This window comes from Triturus cristatus, chromosome 9 (genome assembly GCF_964204655.1).
Source record: "Triturus cristatus chromosome 9, aTriCri1.1, whole genome shotgun sequence".
NCBI lineage: Eukaryota > Metazoa > Chordata > Amphibia > Caudata > Salamandridae > Triturus > Triturus cristatus.
Window position 1 is genome coordinate 883,985,945 of NC_140592.1, and position 23,474 is coordinate 884,009,418.

Below are 23,474 nucleotides of genomic sequence, written 5' to 3' on the forward strand. Positions count from 1 at the left end.
GTGCTCAGATTGGATCCTGGGGAAAGCAGCGTATGTGGTTAATTTGTAAGAACTTCCCCATGCCAACGAAAATAAAGGAGTAAAAACAATTTAGCTCATGATTTTAAAAAATGTGCCTTAAAAACTGCAGGACAATCAAACAATTTCAGTTGAGACACTTAAAAAAATACAAATATTAAACATACAAGCAACCACCAGGAGCAAGATTACCTATTCTGAGCATTTCCAAATTTTCCAAAAGGGTCTCCAGCCATTCCCCCGTCACCAATAAATATATAGAGGTAACCATCATCTCCGAACAGTAGTTGCCCTCCGTTGTGATTTGATGCTGGCTCATCTACTTCCAGAATTATCCTGGTGAAGAAAAACAATGGTTATTATAAATATCAAGGGCAGTCATAGTAGCGAAGATGACTACTAGGTCACTACAATGTTAGACTCTCTCAGACATGCAGAGCACTTTGTGAATAGTCGAGAGTGAATTTATTAAAAGGAAATACAATCATAATTCCACAACCATGTCTCCCAAAACACTTTCACAGACTATTGCATAGGCACACCATTCTCCCAAGAATATAGGTGACAAATATTTGTAATAAAATATGCTGCATTCATTCATGTTAAAAAATTGATTGTATCAAGGTTGCCAACCACAAAACAACAACTAATGTGGCCAACTTCAACGAGTGTGAAAAAATTATGAAAGGGCAAAATTCACGTAATTTGTACTTGTGTAATTGCATAAATAGTCAGAAAAAGTATGTGAATGCGTAATTATGTGAAATACAAAATGGGCAAGTAGTGCTATATTTTAGTGCAAAATTAATTTTGGCGTCCACTTTGGACGTAAGACCACATTTGGCACTGAAAAAATACTGCAAAAAACACAAATGGCGAAAACAGTAGTTGCCCGCTTCCTTGCCATTCCCGTGTGCTAGGGCTAATTTTTTGCCACGCACAGCGCATCCTTACGTGACCTGGCATATTAGCGTACTTTGGGGGATTTCGAGTAACAATTGTTATATGAAAGTACCGAAATTATGCACGATTGCGCTAGGGTAACAAAAATTTCACCTGGGACTAAGAAAAACACATGATTCTTGGAGCAACTGACATGACAATAGGTAGGGGTTGGCAAGAAAATTTGGAGTTTAAAATTGACCTATTTCAACACAAGTAGAGATCTAACTTAATATAAGATGTGTCAGAAAGTGTGGACACACCTGCACACGCTCATTTAGGACTGTGCATATATAAAGTGCATTAATTACATTACAGCACCTCTATGAGTCAGTCACAAAGGACCTCTGTACCCATTACTGCATCCATATTAAACTCCATTTATCCCCATCATAGAGATGGAGTAAGGAGTAGTTCAGAAGTGAGTGCAATTTGCACTTAACCTGCAACAGCCGCCATTTTAAACTGACACAGGAATTGTCTAGATCTGCCCTTCCATTTTTATCCAAACTCAAAATGAGAAACCACGTGCCATGGCTTGAGTGCAGGTTGCAAGCCCATCTTGTTAATACAGACCTGCCAGCTCACACACTGCTACTATGTGTCTGTCATATGCTCACAAGGTTACATGGAGAATAGCTAATATACAGGGAAGATGAGCTGGAAACCACTGCAGAGAGTTAACACTCAAGAACATTGTGCCAGCCTCAGAGAGATGTTTTCTTTTTATTTGGAACTGGGAGGTTGGTAGTAGTAGGTTGCAGAAGTACCTCTAAGTTAGTTCTCAGCACAAGATCCCCCTACACCCCCTCCCCCAAAACTGCGCCAACTCCTGTTTTTTTAAGTTGGTAGGTCTGTTGATGGCATGTGTGTGGGAAGCTGGTGCACGTTAAAAACATAACTGCTTTCATGTTGGTGTATATAATTAGCAGTTTTCTAGGGATACAATGGGAAAGGCTCAAGATTTTCTTTGAGCATCTCAATACTTCTCAAAGCACCCCAGAATCATTATTCATCTGCACCAAAAAGGGGGTTGATGTGCTCAAGTGGATGTGTTGCGTATCGAACGTAGAGATATTAGTTTGGTAAAGTCAGTGGCATTTGCTGTGCCTATAGATAGTATAGACCTGGTCAGTCTGACTCTAATGCTGTTGTGGTCATCCTTCTGACTTTACCAGGTAAAAGAACCTGGGAAGAATGGTACCAGGTGGAGATGTGAATCTCGATGTTTGAATTTGGTGAATTCTGTGGTCCTACGTTTCACCTCCTTTACTCAGACTGTTCACAACTGAAGCAGTTTGCTATGAGCGGAAGTTATGAGTTAACAATCTGCTAGTAAAGCAACTGACGGAAGTCATCCATAAAGGTATGTGCAAGCTGGAAGCCACTGAAACATTTTACGGACTGGTTAGCAAATCACAGCTGTATTAATGGTCTTGCTTCGATAGTTAACCCATTTACCGCGACGGTAATTCTGCCGCGGGGCGTTCCATTAAGTGGGCGGTGCTGCGTCGGCCAACGGACGTGCACAGCACTGCCGAGGTAGTGCTCGCGATGGCCGTTGGCCGACAGGTGCAACGAAGTGATTAAAATGTATATATTTGACTGAACTGTTTTCATTTTTTTAGTGAGCAGCAAGTAGGCTGAGATATACAAATTTTCTCCTCACATACAAGTCAAAATGCACTTGGCCGAATAATTTTATTATAGGCATTGCTTTAAATGGGCCGGTACTCACCGGTATTGAGTACCGGCACATCCGAGTTTTTTGCCGTCAGTACCGGCACTTCTCTGTAGCCAGGGTGAGTACCGGTACCCTGATCCACGGCAGGGCAGGCTCAAGTTAGGTTTCTGCACCATTGCAGGGCAGAGGCCGCTCTGCTTCTGAGGAGCTTGTAATTAACTCGGCTGAAGTATCCTATTCCAGAGTTGCTGGTGAAGATTCCAGCAGCGCCCATTTGAATGTCCCCAAACTGCAGGGAGGTGAGAGGGCTTGTGTCACCTATGATTAACAGGACAGGGTCTCTAGACAGACAGACCCTGCACTGTCAATCAGGTGTGCAGCGACCAGTCTAGTGAAAGTGCCATCATTTTGTGTTATGAGTTAATCTGTGTTTTTTAACAGAACACATTTCTCATGTGTTTTAATATGTGCTGCAACTGGTACAGAAGTCTCTATGCATGATGATATTTTCCCGTTAGCCCGTCCCTAGCCACACCTATTTTAATGAGTACCTGCACTTATTTTTCCCCATTTAAAGCACTGATTATAGGTACTTTGCAATTACTGTGGATTTATTTCCTATGGGCAACATTTTTCAGGAAACATTTCTTGTTTACCATCCTGACTGGGCACTTTTGGTTTTGCAACTTTAGTTACCATAAGAAGAAGAAAATAAGTGGAGTTTCAGGATTTCGTGTGTTTTCAAAAGTCCTGTGCTTTTGCAATAGCTATCAGTATGTTAGAGGCACGGTTCAGCACACTCAAGTGACCTTTGTCATCCTACTGAGTTTCTGCAATCATGTTCCAGAGATCCCTGGAATATTCCGGGAAAGTGCAGGACACATGAATCCAGAAAAGGGGACAAAGGTCAACAGGAATGAAGGAGCAGGGTTTTGCAGGATAAACTAAAGGAATAAAATAAAACCAGCTCCGATCAAACTTCTCATTGTGTGGATTATTAACAAATATTGTGTGCAAATTAACAGCGAAAAACTAAAAATGGGAGGAACATGAAACAGCGCAAATGTGTGCTGGAATGAGATCAGTATTTCCAGTATTTTTCTAGTAGGGCACAAACGTGAATGATTAATGTAGAAATAACAGACAAAAGAAAAATAATGATAGAGCTATGGGCCAGATGTATCAAGCGTTTTACCGTCCATTTGAGAACAGTAAAAAGCCTTTTGGAATGCATCAACTCAAAAGGCATTCGCAAAATAGGGAATCGCAATTTTTGCGATTAACTATTTTGCAAATGCATTTAAGGAAACGCAATTTGCGATTCCTTAAATGCAATGTAGGAAGCAAAAAAAATTGCGACCTGGCTTGCAAATTCCATGAAAAATTCACTTTTTTGCATTTTTCTAGGTGCCGTGTGGCATACATACATGCCCTTAGGGTATGTATGTGTGCCACATGTGCACACATGCATATTTCAGGTGTGCAACAGGGTGTCCATTTGGCACCCTTGCACCCTTGAAATTGGATGCGCAATTTGCGAGTACCTATTGGGTACTCACAAATTGCGCATGCAATTCCCATTGTCGATACGTCTGGCCCTGTGAGTTTTTAAAAGAGACATTTTCTCTTTGCACTAACTGTCCAAAACTGTACATAATGAGTAGAGAAATGCAAAGCATTAATAATGAAGTTTTGTTGTGATATGATATTTACTGGTGTATTTGTTTTTCCTAGAGAAAAAGCACACTTTACTGGCCACAAAAGTTTATTTAGGTTTAATTTGCTTTCTAAAACGTAGGCTGCAAAGAAATGTATTTTTTCTATCGAGAGTTCCTGAAGAGGACCATGGTTCTGAGGAGGAAGTAATTAATGTTATTAATGGAATTTCCTTGCAGACCGGAGAAAATGTTACAAAGCGTTATGTGCAAGCTGCGAAAGAGATTATTGGAGTTTCCTCTGCTGAAGGACGATGACGATGTTTTCCTAAAGACAAAGGAACTGTTGAGTGTCAGGTGCACTGGAAGTGGGGTGATCAGACACCACCTGCCCTAGCCGAATCGGAATTCTGGATTTGTGTGTTTTAATACATGGAGGGCTGGATCTTTAGTGAATAAGGGTATAATTACTAGTGTTAGAATTTTAGGGGACAGCTAGAGACTTTTACTTTACGAGAGGAGGGGGCTGTGTTGCTGATTTCCTTACTTAACTGGCTGGCTGTTGTTCTGCTGTTCCTGACTCTTTAACTTTGCTAATCATTTCTTCATGAGGGTGCCCAGCTTACTCTTCCAGCCAGAGATTGGCTTTCCAGACTATTAGTATTTTGTGCTATAGTTATTTCTACGTTCGTATGATATTTCGAATTTGCATTTATCTTGTATGCAAATATTATTTTATCTCTTCACTTATCCACTCACTCATGCCTTGTTTGTGAGAAGTATTGTAAATTACTGTATTGATGTTTCTCTTGTGTGATGATCTATGATTCGAGCTGTATTTTACTTGCTGAGCATTCACAATAACTTAAATTAGATAAAGAAAGTTGATAAGTAACCAGAGTCTGTCATTATTAATTTTCTTTGATTTTAGTGTTTGAATTACTTTCTTGTTTAGGTCCTCATAAGTAAGGATTCTGTCTACCTTTGCCGAATCCCTATCAACTCTCAAAGGTCCATCGAGAAGTGAGGACCTTAGAAAATGATGAATATAGGTAACCTGTTTTGGTAATGATCGTTTAAAATTTACGCAGCAGAAGGGACTAGTAAGGTGTTAAAATTGGTTCCTGATGGTAAAATTTGGCAAAGCCCCTTTCCGCTACATCAGTTTGTGGTAGCAGACTTGATGGTTAGATTGATTAAATTGTCAATTGATTAGGATGGAATTGATTATTTTTGGTTATTAATAATTGTATTTTTGTCATATGTTGTGATCCGCCGTTGACCTTAATGCAGTTGAGTCCGAAGTGGCCTAAGATCCCGGGATGATATTAGCCTAAGGGATGTGTCTTAGTGTAGCATACACTAAGCGGTATTGCGTTGTCTGCTGTTGATGCGGTATTAAACAATAGTTGCGTTGTTAGTATTGCACAGGGAACTTTGGAGGTACTATAGTGAGGATTTATTTGGGTACCTTTAGAAAGCGTAGCTAAAGAAGTCCAGAGAATCTTCACTTGTTTGAGGGTAGAATAATGCTGGTCGATATTTTGCTAGTAGCGAAAGAATTGTTGGAGTGATCAAATCTATTTTTTCTTTCAGTGGAGCAGACAAGCAGGTTTGTTTTATATGTTGTAATCTTGCGGTCTCATAAGAAAATTGTTTAGTTTACTGTTGAATATTTTTGCAAATGGAGGGTCAGTCGAAGGAGTTATACTGATCTCACAGAGAGCCGCGCTGGCATTGGTCAGCCAGTGTGAATCGTCACAAGAGAGTGCTGTGCTGCCATTGGGTGGTTGGTGTGAGTTGCGCTGGAATTGGTCAGTGTGAACGAATAGCGTTTGAGGAATTACGGAAGAGTTTTCCTTTGTTTGCTTGAGATTAGTGTAACGAACGAAATAAAATGAAGTTATTGAAATTGTTGAAGACTTTGTTAAGAAAAGATGAGCCTATATCTATTAGAGAGGGAATTCCTGTACCGCCTGAGGATATCACACGTGTACGTGGTTGTAAAATTAGGTGAAATATACAGACGGAGATGGGAATATGGCATTTCCAGAGTATTGTACTTTTAATGTAAGGATTTTAGAAAATCTGAGACATCAAATGAATGAATTGAGACCAAATCCTAGACCTTTGCAGTATGAAGCACTTGAGGAATGGGAACGTGAGGCTTACAAAAGAGATAGAGACAGGTCTGTGAATAAATACAGAAATACAGTGAGTAGATATTCAGAGGCAAAATGGGATGCTCAAATGAAGTGGAGGAGAGACGTGGTAGCAGTAGGCAAAGGATTATATCCATTTGTTTTAGTAGAGAGTCAGTAAGGAGGAAAGTGTAAAGAGAAAAAGAAAAATTTTGTGGAAACATGTTCAGATCCAAATGAGGTAGATGATGAATTGTTGGATGAATTATTGTTAAATAGACCTCCATCATATCAGGAAGAACAAGAAAGAATTACACCATGTGCTCTGTTAATTCAAGTAGAAGTTCCTCAGTATTCTCAAAGGAAAAATACAAATGTAGTGAATCAAGTGAAAGATGATTTGACAAAAAGATTACTCAATTGAAATTAAATGGAGAGGCTTTGTTAGTTCCTGTGACTATTGGTCCTGTAGTTCCATTGTCTAGTGAGGGCAAGAATATTTCACAAGTGCATGCATTAACAGTGCCTGTTAACAATAGGGCTAGTGGTGGTGCTAGTGCAGGTGAGACAGGATCATTGATAGACATTTCAGAAAGGAAAGTAGAAACCCCAAAGCGTAATGTGCAAATGATCCAAGGAGACTAGTACAGAATGAGAGAGGAATGATGCCTACATCAGGAGGTTCAATAGGGCCATCTCCTGAAGAATTGGATGAATGGATTAGAGGGATGGTGTCTAATAAAGTCGATACGACCATGGATGTGAGTAGATTGAGAGCAGATTTGGAGGAAATGATTATGGGTACGATCAGTCCTCAAAGGTTGAGTAAATATCAGGAGGAACAGTTATTATTTTTATGTAAGAATATTACAATGAGAGCAAGGAGTCTGCATGAGAGATTTGCTGAAGTTGCATAGACATAGAAAAATCGAAAGCTTAACAGAAAACATATAGATTGGATTTTAGTGACATGGACTTGGAGAGTTTGAATGCTTCGGGGAAACGATTGCAGGAGCCGATTAATACATTGAGACGATGGGGTGAATTGGAACGATTGAAAGGCAGATGGGCTAAAAAGAAAGAAGAAATGGTTGCAAATCAAGGGGTTTCATCAATGTTTCTGGTGAGAGAGACAGGTACAGAGACGACTGAAATTATATTTTCAAAGAGAGAGGTGCCAGGAGGTGGATATGTTCATGTCCCTTGGTCAAGGCAGGATATACAATTGTTTAAGAATGAGTTTGCCAGATTGAGGGTAAAACCAGTTGATTGGTATAAACAAGTAAAGAGGTTTGTAAAGGTTTCAAAGGTCTTGTGTAAGGATTTAGATGGTTTGTTTGATATAGTGGTTCCAGCTGATTTGTGGGTTGAGTGTAAGATTGCTGTAGATTGGTCAAAAGAAGAATATCGCAGAGATGCAAAGACTGGAGCACCATCAGACGAAGTGATGAAAAGATATAATCAGATTATTACCTATTTGAAAGGAAAGATTTCACCAAGGGAAACAGATTGGATAAAAGAAGATAGAACAACTCAGGAAATGAAAGAAGCAGTGCATGTTTATTATGAAAGACTTCTACAAGTATTTAAACAATATTGTGGTTTTGAGAACATTACTGAGAAGGATATGGGACATTTTGTATACTGGTTTGAGTTTGGATTGAAGCCTGAGATTAGTAATATGATTCAGCAGCATTTGATTGGTTGGCAAAATAAAATCATAGATGAAATACTGTGGTATGCAAAATATTATAGTGATTATATTGAAACAAGACACAAGAAATTGAAAGAGAAATGAATGGGGGCTCAGATGAAAACGGCACAGAAAGGTAGTAATTTCGTGGATTTCTCTCAAACAGGCTTCCAAGGAAAGAGTCAGAGTATTCAGGATGGTCAGATTACTGCCATAGGACCTGTCATGGTGAATAGTGGTGTTCTTACACAAGGAAAGGGAAGAGACAGGGGTAATAAGGAGGATATGAAAAAGAAATATCCGTGTTATGCGTGTGGCAAGTCGGGACACTGAAGGTGTGAGTTGAAGGCTTTCTTAGGGAATAATGAGATGAATCAAAACTCTAAAGAGCAGATGCAGGTCGAAATGAACAAGAATCAACAACAACAGGTGATAATACAGGTTCACATACCACAAGCTCCGATGCCAAATGAAAATATGGATGCTCAAGTGCAAAGATACAGTGCGAATGTGGGTTTTCATACGGGTGAATCAGTTAATAAAAATGTACAAATGGCTTCACAATATTGCTTACAGTGCCAGGAGAGTGATTCAGATACATCTTAGTGACGGTGCCTGAGGGGGGGAGGAAGAGTACGTGCTTGGCGCATCTCTAAAGGTAAATCAGTGTGGTCCATTTGTGGATGAAGAAGTAGAAGGTAATGAGATTACATTCCTTGTAGACACTGGTGCTACCCGTTACACTGTAAGAACTGTGGAAATCCCAAACCTACCCCTCTCGGGATATACTATTCAAGTCGAAGGTGTTTCAAATTAATTGATTAGAACTACCAATAAAAGTGCAAATTGGAGATTTTCGAGACATACATCGTTTTGTGGTGTGTGATACAAGTCCAGTTAACCTGCTAGGTAGAGATTTACAATGTAAAATGAATTGCACCATCTACTGTACACCGGATGGAATAGCATTTCATATACAGGATGAGGATGTAGTGTTCAAAATGATGATGGCGAAGCAAGGAACAGAAGTGAATGATTTATATCCTTTATTTACAGCAAAGGATTTGCCTGTTGAGCTGAGAGACAGTGTTGACTGATGTGTGGGATTTTTCAGGGAAAGACATTGGACTCTTGAAAGGAGTTGATCCTTTTCAAATTTCAGTCAAACAAGGTGCAGAATTTCCAAAAACACCCCAATACAAAATTAGTCCTGAGACCAATGCAGAAGTGACACCTGTTATAGAATTGAAGATTGAACAGGGTATTTTGAGAGAGATACTATGGAGTCTTTGGAATTCACCTATTATGGGAATTAAGAAACCGAGTGGTAAATATCGAATAGATCAAGATTTGAGGAAGATTAATTAGACAGTGATACCCTGTTGTCCAATAGTGCCAAGCCCCGCAGTGATTCTTTACCAAATACCATGTGATGCAGAGTGGTTTACAGTGATTGATTGATGCCAAGCATTTTTCTCGATATCCGTGCATCCGAATAGCCAATATTTGTTTGCGTTTTGGAGACAGTATTTTGGCATGGTGCCAAGTTCCTCAAGGGTATACAGAGAAGCCCTCAATCTTCAACCAGAATTTGAAAAAGTGCTTAGAGTCATTGGTTGTTACTCTAAGCAGAAGACTCTGTTCTGGTGCAATATATTGATGACTTGCTTGTAGCATCAAAGAATAGAGAAGCATGTGTGACAGATACAATTGCTCTACTGAATCATTTGGCAGTAGGCGGGCATAAAGTATCACTAGCAAAACTGCAATTCTGTCAAAAAGAAGTTCTATATTTGGGACACAAAATTGAGAAAGGAGTCAGGAAAGTATCACAGGATCGAATAACTGCGATCTTGCAAATGAATCCACCCAAAACACAGAAAGAAGTTAGGATGTTTTTGGGAATGGTTGGATACTGCAGGCAATGGATCAGTGGCTTTACACTGACAGCCAAGCTATTGCAAAGTTTGACCATAAAGATGTGATCGATCCAATTCAATTGGATGAGGAGTGCATGAAGGCATTTGAGGAATTGCGAGACAGCCTTTGTCGAGCACCATCATTGGGAATGCCGGATTACAACAAGGATTTTGCTTTATTCTGTTGTGAAAGAGACAGTTGTGCACTTTCAGTTCTAACTCAAATGTATGGAACAGCGCATCGTCCAGTGGCATATTTCTCTGCAACACTAGATTCAGTGGCTGCAGCTTTACCAGGATGTTTGAAAGCAGTTACTGCTACTTGTGTGTGTTTGGAACAGAGTGAAACAATTGTGATGGGACATCCTTTGAGAGTGTATGTGCCACATTCTGTTGAGATCTTGTTGACACGAACTCGAACACAGCACCTTACAAGCAGTAGGTTGACAAACTATGAAAAAGGAATTCTTGAAGTTGAAAATGTGACTGTGACAAGCTTTATGAATTTGAATCCAGCTACTTTGTTTCCGAGTCCATGTTGTGAGGAAGTGTTGGATGAAGCTGATCATGATTGTCTGGATGTGTACAAAACCAAGGCCTGATATAAAAGATATGCCATTGTATGAATCAGATTGCATGATGTTTGTGGATGGATCATGCTTGAGAGAGGAAAAGGGTATCTTGTGTGCTTCATATGAAGTCTGTACAGTGGCCATGGTCCTCGAAGCTTCATGCTTGAACGGAGTGCGTTGACTAGGGCATGCTTAATTTTTTAATGAATATATCTGAATGAATATATCTTAAATTGATTTTTAACGTATATCTTCTAAATTGCTATAATTTGCACGTCGGTGTCAAGAAGCTATGCCCCTCCTTTCGATATATTGCACTTTATATGCCTGTACATCAATGCTTTTATGATATAATTTTATCGAAATAAAGCTTTTTGACTTGACTTGACTTGACTAGGGCATGCATCATTGGGAAAAATTTGAGTGAGAATAACCATATTTACTGATAGTCAATACGGTTTTGGAGTTGTCCATGACTTTGGATAATTGTGGTTGCAAAGTGAATTTTTAACCTCGTCTGGTTCACCAATTCGAAATGGAAATTATGAGAAGGAATTATTGGTTGCACTACAATTGCCCAAAGAAATTGGAGTTGTAAAGTGCTCAGCACACAAATCAGGAAATGGGTACATTACAAGTGGAAATCGCTATGCTGATCAAGTTGCACGATTTTGTGCTCAAAATTCAATTCCGATGAACAATAGTACGCAGAAATCTGAACTGAATTGTCATCTGATGTTTTCTTCCATGGAGACATGGGAAGAGATTAGGTAACTGCATGAGGAAGCTAGTGAGGAAGAAAAAGAAATTTGGATCAAGGCAGATTGTTCTCGTAGCGCTGAAGATGAAGTGTGGGTCTATACAGACGGAAGACCAATAATGCCAGACAGCCTGTTGTCACAATTGGCCAGAATGTACCATGGTCTAACACATGTAGGAAGAGATTCAATGATTAGGTTATTTAAACAAACATGGTACACCCCTAAATTGAGGATCATTGCAGAAAGTCTTTGCCAGAGATGTATCACTTGCCAGCAGCAACATGCAGGTAGAAAGACTGTTGGCATTTGAGGACGAATTGGAAAAGCAGCAGGTCCGTTTACGAGATTGCAGGCTGATTTTATTGAACGGCCTCCATGTAACGGATTAAAATATGTGTTGGTGGTGGTTTGTCTGTTCTCTCATTGGTTAGAGGCTTATCCAATAAAACTAAATGATAGCCTAACTGTTGCTAAACTGCTGTTGAGAGAGATTATAACACGGTTTGAATTTCCAGTCTCTTTTAGAAACAGATAGAGGTACACATTTTAACAATGAAATAATTTGGATGATTTGTGCATCATTGGAAATTGAGCACTTAATTTGTCGTATGATCGACAGCTCCATTCCTGACTGTGAAAGCGCACAATTTGCCATCACTTTATCCCCAGAAGTGTCATTTTCTGGACTCCTGATCTACCGTCCCCCTGGCGCTATTGGACAATTTCCGAAAGGAACCATTGAATCAACCATAGCGTTACCTAGCAGGGTCTCAAATTTTATAGTACTAGGAGACCTGAATCTTCATTTCAATAATCCTTCAGATACCACTGCCACAGAATTAACTAAAGATCTTGCGGCATGTGAACTGAACTTGATAGTCTCACACCCTACCCACTTTAAAGGGAACCTTTTAGACCCCATATTTTCCAATATTGTGGACTTAACATCAGCTGAGCCCTATCCCACCCCCTGGACAGATCATATGGTCATCCCCTTCATATGGAATACGCCCACACCCGGTCCAACAGAACCGTCCAGAAAAACTCTGAGTAGGCGGTGGACGAAATTAAAAATGAACGAATGGGCAGAGGCACTGAATATAAGCGAGCCTCAGGTTAATCAGGACATTGACAGGGCCAATGTGGACTTTAACCAATGGATTGAATCATCATTGGATAGGGTGCTCCCTAAAACAAACATCTCCAAAAAGAAAGCCTCCACTAAACAACCTTGGTTCACTTCTGAGCTAAGGCTCCTAAAACAAGAATGTAAACGGTTAGAGAGACAGTGGAGAAAACACTTTGTGGAAGAGAAAAAAACTAAATACAAACTCTCTCTAAAAAAATATAAATCTGCCCTTAACGTGGCCAAATCCATCTTTTATGCAGAAAAAATAGAGATCTCAGCCAATGCCCCAAGAGAGATGTTCAAGATAGCTAAATCCCTGTTAAAAGCCCCCGACCCGCCATCCTCATTACTCTGCACGGAGGAGGCTGATGCTCACTGCATCAATCTGGCGAATTTCTTTGCTGAAAAAATTCAAAAGATCCTCCTGTCCCTTCCCCCTCTACCTCCTGAAGAACCTATCCTCCCTTTGCCAGATGATACAGTTATTACTCTGCCTTGCCTCCCTTCCTTTTCCCCCCTCAGTACTGAATTGTTGCCCACGCTTTTCAACTCTGTAAAAAGCGGCTCCCCGCTAGATCCTGACCCTATGAATATTTTAAAGTTAGCCTTATCCAACATCAGTACATACATTATCCATCTAGTTAACACCTCACTGGAATTAGGAAGGGTACCCCAAGACTGGAAACTGGCAATGGTTAAGGCCCTGTTAAAAAAGCCTCATCTCGACCCCCAGGACTTCTCCAACTATCGTCCCATTTCCCTGCTCCCCGGCATCAGTAAACTCGCAGAGAAATGGGTAAATAAACAACTAGCATCCTTTCTGGAGACCCATAACCTGCTCCACCCAACTCAAACTGGGTTTCGGAAAGGACAGGGCACGGAGACGGCACTGCTGAGGGTGGTAGAGGACTCCAGGAGGATTCTGGACGCAGGTGGCAGCGCGGCCATTATCCTCCTGGACCTCAGTGCCGCCTTCGACACGGTGAACCACCGTGTCCTCCTGTCTCGTCTTAAAAAACTGGGCGTCAAAGACAGGGCACTCATGTGGTTGGAGTCCTTTCTTGGTGACAGATCCTTTAAGGTCTTTACAGAAAATAGCTGCTCTCCAGCATTGCCATTACAGTGTGGGGTGCCACAGGGCTCCTCCCTTAGCCCCACACTGTTTAATGTTTATATGGCGCCCCTGGCAGAAGTAGTTGCCCCTTTTGGGATCCAACTGGTAAGCTATGCTGACGACACCCAGCTAGTTGTTTCTCTTAATCAGTTGGAATCCTCCCCCTCCAGGCTCTGTCATTGCCTGGAGGCAGTAGCAAACTGGATGGACCTGTCCCATCTGAAATTGAATGGAGGTAAAACGGAGCTGATGCTTCTAGGAAAACGAGCCACATTTGACAACTCGATACATTGGCCCTCCTGTATGGGTCCAGGACCCACTCCAAAGACCGAGATAAAGAGTCTCGGCTTTTGGTTGGATGCCGAGTTGTCATTTAAGACCCAGGCAAGGAAAACAGTAGCCACTTGCTTCGGACTGCTGAAAACAATCCGGAAAATCCTTCCTCAGTTACCCGAGGCAGCAAAGGAAACCATTGTCCGGTCCCTTGTTCTATCCAGGTTGGATTATGGGAATGCGCTCTATCTTGGAGCCCCCGTGTCGGTTATACGACAACTTCAGGTTGTCCAGAATTCCGCAGCACGGCTACTCACGGGCACCAGCCATCGTACCTCAGCCAGGCCCGCACTTTGCACCTTGCATTGGCTCCCCATAAAGGAGCGAATCTATTTTAAGACCCTCTGCACGGTCCATAAAACACTCTATGGGAGTGGCCCCCCCATTCTAGATGATATGATCAGACCTTACAATCCTACCAGGAATCTTCGCTCGAACCAACAAAATCTGCTGACAGTTCCTAGGATCAGCAGATCCCGCACAGGAGGTCGCCTGTTCTCGCACAACGCGGCTGGGCTGTGGAATGCTCTTCCCCCACCTCTCCGCCAAGAGCCTAACCTCCCTGTCTTTCGAAAAAAGTTAAAAACTCTTCTGTTTCCAAACAACTAGTTAAAATAGCTCTAGATTCCCAATCCCTCTCTGCTTGGTTAGTCTTAAGCGCTGGGATGCTCCCGAGTAGCCATGCGCTATAGAAGAGCCTTTTAATAATAATAATAATAATAAAATATACATTGTGCCTATCTACCAGAAGCCTCAGGTGTGCTCGAACAAACAAATGGTACAATTAAATCAAGACTTTCAAAAGTGTGTGCATCCACAGCATTAAAATGGCCAGATGCTTTACCCTTAGTTCTGATAAGTCTGAGAAGTATCCTTAATAAAAAGACTAGATTATCGCCCCATGAAGTCATTATAGGCAGAGCAATGAGACAGCCAATAGTTCCAGCAAATCAACGGATAAATATAGCTGATGATCTAGTGCTCGATTATTGCAAAGGGTTGGCTGAATTAGTGCGTTCTGTGTTTCATCAGGTTGGAGAAGTTGCAACCACAACACAGCAAGAACAAGTGCATGACCTAAGTCCTTGAGAGTGGGTCTTAGTGAAGAAACACATGAGAAAGTCATGTTTGGAACCACGTTGGCATGGGACATACGAACTGATACTGGTGACAACAACAGCAGTGAAGTGTGGTGGCTTACTGAACTGGATACACGTAAGTCACACAAGAAGAGTCCCAAGTCAACTTGAAAGAACAGAAACAAACGAAATTGAAAAATAGACTGAAAGTCAAAGAGAGTCTGAACAGAATCGAGTAAAGTGGGCACCAGTTACTGGGTCGTGTGAAACTGCTGTCAACAAAGAAAAGACCTTGATTCAAGAGCAAGAGCAAACAAGAAGAGAAGAATCAAACAAAAGACGTTTTGAGTCAAGTCTTGAATCTGGTGACTCTGTGCAAGTGAAAAAAGAAAGGAAGATATATGGCCAAAGGGAGTGAAAAGACTGAAAAACACTCTGAATAAAAAATGTTCCAAATATAATAATAGAAGCATCAAGCCAATATGAACAAAGTGACACTGAAAAAGATATAGTTAGGAGAAAAAAAAAGCAAGAGTTCAGAATAAGAAGTACACAGCACCTGAATGGACATATGTGGTGACTGAAGAAGTTGAACCTACAGATCATTGGGAAGAAATGACTGTTGCAGAATCGAGCTACAGAAACAGTTACGAGCCACCCTAAATGAACTGTGTTATAAAATTAGGGTGCAGAAATTGATAAAGCTGTTCTGAAAGTGCAGAAAATTAACCTGGAACTCAGTTAAAGGCTGTAGAAGAAAATAAAAAAAGAGGGGGGAAGCAAGAAGGCTTAAAAGGTGCTTGAATACACATACTTTTTCACAAATAATTCTTTTTTTAGTTTCTTTCTTTAGTTTTCCCTTAGCTCTTAGAGAAAATGGTAAGAGCAAAATATCAAGAGACTGGATATCAAAATCAAGGTCTTAAACGGAGATGCATTAATGCTTGCTTTATAGGTGTTTTACTAATGATGTTTGTTTGCTTAACATTAATTTTCTTGGTGCCTTATTTTATGTACCATATTAAGAATAATATTACTAGTGATTTGGTGAGTGAAGAAATAGATGTAGAAGATCTTAAAGAAGATCCACAGACTAACATTAAGAAATTAACCGGTGATAATTTACACCAAGATAACTCTATTAATGATTTCTCGTTAAATGTTTTACCAAGTTATTGTATGAGTATGTGGATACTATGGATGCAAGAGATTGTTACGTGTGCATTCAATTACCGTCGTCTGTGTCTGAAGGGGTGACCTACCATCACCTACCTTTAACGTATGGAATGTAGTGTAGTGTACTAACAAGTCTGTTCTATGAAAAAGGCAGTTTACAGTACTTTTATTCAAATTTTGATTTAGCTTTTTCTGAAATACCTATTAGAAAGAATATGAATATGGTGAGTGGTATGAGAGATGCCGAATATTTTGGGGAATTTTTTCATACTACTAAAACAATAGATTCTGTGTATGCACATCGTAATAAATTAACATGTAGCTTGCGTCAGGAGGAAATTGAATTCATAAATGTAATGGAATATAGGAGACAATGTTTCAAGGAAAAGGCTGCTGAGCAAAAGTCCCATATTCCTCCTTGGGCTTTTAGAGAAGGAAATTACAAAAAGGGTGAGACATTGGCTGCAATGACCCTGGATTGGGATCATAGAGGAAAGCTTTGCTTGCTTAGACAGAAAACAGAATATAACAACTATTTCATTGGTTCTAGTGAATGAGACCATACTTTACTGATTACAGGGGGTTGGGGAATAAAAGGTTGTACAGATCCTGTTTTTCCTGGTATATATTATGTGTGTGGTAAGAATGCCTATTATAGGTTGCCAGCACATTGGTATGGGTGTTGTTATATGGGAATTGTTTTCCCTAAAATATATCACATGGATAAATGTCATGGAACCAATGAAATAAAGAGTGGACTAACACGAAATAAAAGGGGAATTGGTGCTGAGGAAATTGTGGGTGATATTTTTGCAGCATTGATACCTTCAGTTGGAGTAATATTGTCACAGTGGTTGATCGTTTATAAACAGACACTGCTGGTGTGTTCTTAATGATTGATACTGAAATGGTAGCTATGAGATCGATTGTTTTAAAAAAAATCGGCTCGCTCTTGATGCATTACTGGCAAAAGAGGACGGAGTCTGTAGCATGTTGAAAATCCAACAGTGTTGCACATACATCCCTGACAAAAGTAAGAACCTAGAGGGATATATTACTAATATTAACCTTTTACGGGAAGATTTAACTTAACTGAAGGTTGACAGTGCTTGGGAGAAACTTGGTATGGGTTTCTCTTCAGTGGGTAACTGGGGTTTTCTGCTCTTGGTAATAGCTTGCTAGGAAAAATACTATCGCCAATAGTTGCTATTGCTCATGGAATATTAACGCTGGTCTTAATATACAAGTGTTGTTAGTGCAAGAGTCAAACAGTAGAGTCAAAGCGAAGAGCAAGAAAGAGAAAGAGAGAAGAAATAGAATTATCAGATAGAAAAGGAAGTTACTATTAAATAGTAAAAGATATAGATGGGGTTAGGTTGAAACAGAAGAAAACTACTGCTTTCTAAGTAGTATCATCTCATGATAATCAGACTTTTGGGTTTATGGTGGCTTCAGTCACCATCAAAGGGGGGATTGATGGAAGAAACTAAAAACCTGCTCGGATTCAACTTCTCATTGTGTGGATTATTAACAAATGTTGTGTTAAAATTAACGGTGAAAAACAAAAAATGGGAGGAACATGAAATGGCACAAATGTGTGCTGGAAAAAGATCAGTATTTCCAGTATTTTTCTACTAGGCCGCAAAAGTGAATGATTGATGTAGAAATAACAGACAAAAGAAAAATAATGATAGAAGCTATGAGTTTTAAAAGAGACATTTTCTCTTTGCACTAACTGTCCAAAACGGTGTACATAATGAGGAGAGAAATGCAAAGCATTAATGATGAAGTTTTGTTGTGCTATGATATTTACTGGTGTATTTGGTTTTCCTAAAAAGCACACTTTACTGTTCTACAGAGAAGGCCTCAAAAGTCTTTTTAGGTTTAATTTGCTTTCTAAAACGTAGGCTGCAAACAAATTTATTTTCTCTATCGAGAGTTCCTGAAGATGACCATCGTTGTGCTGAGGAAGTAATGATTGTTATTAATGGAATTTCCTTGCCAACCGGAGAAAATGTTCTTGTGGGCAATCGAGTTTAATAAAATGTTACAAAGCGTTATGTGCAAGCTGCGGAAGAGATTATTGGAATTTCCTCTGCTGAAGGACGATGGCGATGTTTTCCTAAAGACAAAGGAACTGTTGAGAGTCAGGTGCACTGGAAGTGGAGTGATCAGACACCCCCTACCCAGCCCAATCAGAATTCTGGATTTTTGTGTTTTGATACATGGGGGGGCTGGATCTTTAGTGAATAAGGGTATAATTACTAATGTTAGAATTGTAGGGGAGAGCTAGAGACTTTGGCTTTAGGACACGAGGGGGCCGTGTAGCTGATATCCTTACTTAACTGACTGGCTGTTGTTCTGCTGATCCTGACTCTTTAACTTTGCTCCTCATATCTTCATGAGGGTACCCAGCTTACTCTTCCGGCCGGAGAGTAGCTTTCCAGACTATTAGCATTTTGTGCAATAGTTATTTCTAGATTTGTATGACATTTCAAATTTGCATTTATCTTATTTGCAAATAATATTTTATCCCTTCACCTATCCACTCACTCTTGCCTTGTTTGTGAGATGTATTATGAATTACTGTATTGATGTTTCTCTTCTGTTATGATCTATGATTCGAGGTGAATTGTACTTGCTAAGCATTCAAAATTACTTAATTTAGATAAAGAAATTTGATAAGTAACCAGAGTCTGTCATTATTAATGTTATTTGATTTTATGTCCTCATATGTTAGGATTCTGTCTATCTTTGCCAATCCCTTTTAACTCTCAAAGGTCCATCGAGAAGTGAGGACCCTAGTAAATGATGACTATAGATAACCTGTTTTGGTAATGATCATTTAAAATATACGCAGCGGAAGGGACTGGTAAGGTGTTGAAATTGGTCCCTGATGGTAACATTTGGCAAAGCCCCTTTCCGCTGCATCAGGAACAAAGCACTGAAACCCAGATCGCATTAGGATCACCGAGGTGATGTAACCTTGGTTCCCTACCCTCGCGAGTCAAGTCATCCGCCTGGCCCAGCTGAAATCCATTCTGGCACTTAGACCATCCATCCCACATCCACCACTCCAACCACCAATCTACTGCGCCCCCAAGTCCCAGGAAAGCCCAGCTCTGCTCCTGTAACCCATACCATTTTTTAAACTGTGTATGCTCAATCCCGTGGGTCACCTCATTCTTATGCAACAGTGAGCACAGTGCACGACAATCAGTTGGGGTAATACAAATGTTTTTGGCCTCTGAGGGAGCACACCATAATGTCAAGAAAAATCACACCAAAGAGCAGGAAGTGGATGTACTGATACACAGGAGTAGGCTAAAATACAGACTGAGAAAAAGCAAGCGGAAGCAGGATGAAGAACAGAAGCAAAACCAGTACTGCAAGGTAACACTAATGTGTGCCAACAGGAAAAGGAACGATTAACTTGACAAACACACTCTTTTCCACAGGGGCTGCACAAAATAAGATTCAGACCTTCTGCAGTGTTAGTGAAACTCAATATCTCTGTGCAGAATATTCTTACAGATCATCAATCTGCAAGACTCATAGAAAGGGGAAACAAAAGTGATTCTGTGTCTGGAACCTAGGAGACAAACAATGAGTGTACTTACATACAGGAAACAAGCCCCTATAAATCCAGCCAGAAACACATTGGAGATTCCTAAGAAAGTAGCAATATCACATTGTCACAATTAAGGCATGTACGACTACATGTAATACAAGACAGAAAGGGTGGAGCAGGGATTGCCTCCTGGAAGCCAGGAGCCAAACTGTACAAAGGAACATAGACATACACAGGTAAGGAATAAATAGTACATTTGCCAAACAATTAAACTGCAAGAGGAGTACAAGGTGAGAAGCAGAACAGGCAATACTCCAGGTCAAGAGGCACACTTAGGTCAGCAGATTGCGGAAAGCAAGCAAGGGAATATCAAGACAAATGGTCAAAACAAGGAATTTAAAATCTGTAGTAAACATATAAGGCAAATGTAGCAAGGACGCGAATGAGAACAAACAGAGCAACACAAGCACAGTGAGGCTAGGAACTGAAGCAAAAAAGATGGGGCAATGCTGGAGATTAACCATGTTAGGAAGGCACAGGGAGTTTGAGAATTGTAACAAGCAAGGCATGATAAAGTTGGAGACTAAATAGGTCAGGATAAGATCAATGGTACTACAACCTGTAAGAGATGTGCAAAATATGGAAAACTACAGACTGCAAAAGGAGAAACAAGAGCAATGGGTAATAAAACAAAAAATAAAAACAAGTAATCTAAGGAGCAGGAACAAGAGGAAAGGAAAGAAACAGGGAACAAGCAAAGGAGAAAATGGATGAGACACAAACTAGGAATAATTAGGGAAGGAGCTGAGCAGAAGTTGCAATATGTCTACAGACGAAAAACTGAAATTGGTGAAAAGCTAAATGCAGTATGGAGTTGAGATAAATTACAGCAAACAGCACTGGAACAGGACATAGACTGGTAGTGGCAAGCCAGAAATAAGACATCACACAGGCAACAAGAGATCCAGTAAAAAAAGGTTCACATTTTAATTCACTAAGAATGAGCTTTAGGCAAAGGCAGCTTATAAGTAGTTTAAGGCAGCAGCAAGTGGAACCATATTATTGTGTTTAACAAGCTTAGACAAAGGTGTGTGGATTCCTATTGTAATCCTAATGCTTCACATGTTCCAAAAGAAAAACCAAGGCTGAAGCATAGCAGAACTAGTACAATTAAAAGCATTTCACAGTGACTGCCAGGTTTTCGTAAATACTTGAGAGAGTATTTTGGGATCTGTAGTTTATCACAAGAAGTGTAGGTTTCCCAAAGTTAAGTCCTGAATAGGTAGCATAGCCCCGGCATGAGTATTTACTACACTGGAAAGTGTGAAACAAAGCCTGACTATTTGCCAAATGCAGATGGTGCACAAAATGGGAAAGGGTGTGCAATCATGAACTCAAAACAAAATTGAGCTTTCCATATGCTCCACCATTTGTTATTAAGATTTCAGATATTTTGAAATGTATTGTAAGGAAAGTGGTGCTGCATATGCTATTGTAATTTACAATATATATTGTATAGAATGAACAGTTATATTAATGTGTTTTGCTCTTCTTTGAAGGTTTCATAAGAACTACTAAAAATAACTGAGGTAACTGGATTGATCAGGATGAGATGTATTTATTCTTTTATAGAGTGCAATCTCATCAATGGTATTATCGCGTGAGGGGAACAAGAAGAGGCAGGCAAAAGAAGAATACAGAGAGGTATGGTGAATAAAAAAATGGTATGGGGTCAACGTACCCAGGTGTCAGCAGAAGATGTGAGTTTTTATATATTTCTTAAAACAAAAGGGGTGACAGTCCAGTGGACGCTGCATTCCAACCCAGCATCTTAAGGTGAACCTCATTCACCTTGGAGGCAACAACATCAACTTTTCATCAAGTATTTTAAAGACCTTAGGACACCTCCACATTCTCAGGCATACACAAACCGAAAGGACAGAAGAAGAAGGTAACAGCTTGTAATATTTTGGTGGATGTTTACAGAATGCATGTTTTATATAATTATAGTTGATGTATGGTAGATATGGTTTGCATTTGCACAAACTGTAACAATATCATATGGTATTGAATATACTGATGTAGTAAGTATATAAAAGGGGTCTCTCTGGTGTGTGTTCTCAAATTGTAATTACTGGTAATGGAATGTGCTTATTTGTCGCTCTGCTTATCAGTAAAGGGGTCTCAACAAGCACTGAGCTTCCTATTTCACTGGGGGCAGTACCTGTGCCTCTAGAAAGATTGTGTAAGCTACATTCCTTATGACCATAATTTAAAACTGGTTTAAACCCACAAATTGCAGGCACACATTCTCAAATTGCTATATTCCTTACATTCCTGCCTGAAAAACTTCAATGAAACTTTTACTTCCATCCTTTATTTTTCTAAATGCACATCTGCTTCCCTTGCACTCTCTGCCTGCCTCTCTAGAAATCACTCTACATTCTATGCCTATCCATCTTAAGCTATGTTTGAAACCCATAACAATATCTACTAATTCCAGCAAGCTATTGCTTTTCACATAGCCCCCCTCCCCCAATGATCACATCTATGGCAATAATATAGCACAAAATACCGGTAGTGAATGCATGGAATGAGCATGCAAAACTAATCCCAATATCTAATGGATTGAGCACTAGCTTTAAGTTTCCGAGTAGCGTGCTACTCGCTGTATAGCGATTCAATGACTCATGAGGAGTACTATGAGCTAATTAAAGGCAGTTTAAACAATTTAAGCTTATTTTAAGACCTGTCATGGTGACACTTTTTAAGAAACCCCAAAGACTACATTTTAAATCACTCAATACATGGCCTGGTGATCCTTTAGGTTATTATGCAAACTGAAACGTTATTATGCAAATTGATAACGCAATTTTGGGGCATTTTGATGTTTATGTTGATTTACAATTTTTTGGTAAAACCACAGTGGGTTAGGAATTTATAGGAGCATGCCCATAAAACCCACTCCTAGTTAAAGGCTGGTGGTAAAAGCATGGCAGAAAATGTAGAGTAATATATCCTTAATAAATTGCCTATGGATACAAAATCTAGAGGTAATAAAACATGGTAATAAGATTAAAAGTCCTCACCGTTTTTAAAATGTTTCCAAAGTACAAAAGACTTTCACAATTCTTAATTAATTTTGATTATGTTTAAATCGATATAATTCAATGTTAGTGTATTAGTGAAGTGCATTACATTCCTTAAATATTTCAATAAAAGATCAATGTTCAGCCTATCAATCAATCAATCAATCAAACATTTGTAAAGCGTGCTACTCACCCGTGAGTGTCTCAAGGCGCTGGGGGGGGGGTGTGGGGGGAGCGCAGCTACTGATCGAACAGCCAGGTTTTGAGGTCTCCTGAAGGTCAGCAGGTCCTGGGTCTGTCGCAGGTGGGGGGGGGGAGGGTGTTCCATGTCTTGGCGGCGAGGTGGGAGAAGGATCTGCCGCCGGTGGTTGTTCGGTGGATGCACGGGACGGTGTCGAGGGCGTGGTCAGCGGACCGGAGCTGGCGGTTGGGGGTGTAGAAGGTGAGTCGCTTGTTGAGGTATGCTGGTCCGGAGTCGTGGAGTGCTTTGTGCGCATGGGTGAGGAGCTTGAAGGTGATCCTTTTGTTGAAGGGGAGCCAGTGCAGGTTCCTCAGGTGAGCCGTGATGTGGCTGTAGCGGGGGATGTCGAGGATGAGG

The 23,474-nt window shown here is 40.2% G+C and overlaps 1 protein-coding gene across 1 annotated transcript in view; it reads right to left on the reverse strand.

Moving 5' to 3' along the window:
• The window catches only part of HHIPL1 (HHIP like 1), a 139,919-nt gene that overhangs the window by 96,804 nt on the left and 19,641 nt on the right, over positions 1 to 23,474 (reverse strand). The window contains exon 3 of the mRNA XM_085626415.1: positions 211 to 354. Within this exon, the coding sequence (XP_085482541.1) occupies positions 211 to 354 (144 nt within the window). The remainder of the gene's footprint in view (positions 1 to 210; positions 355 to 23,474) is intronic.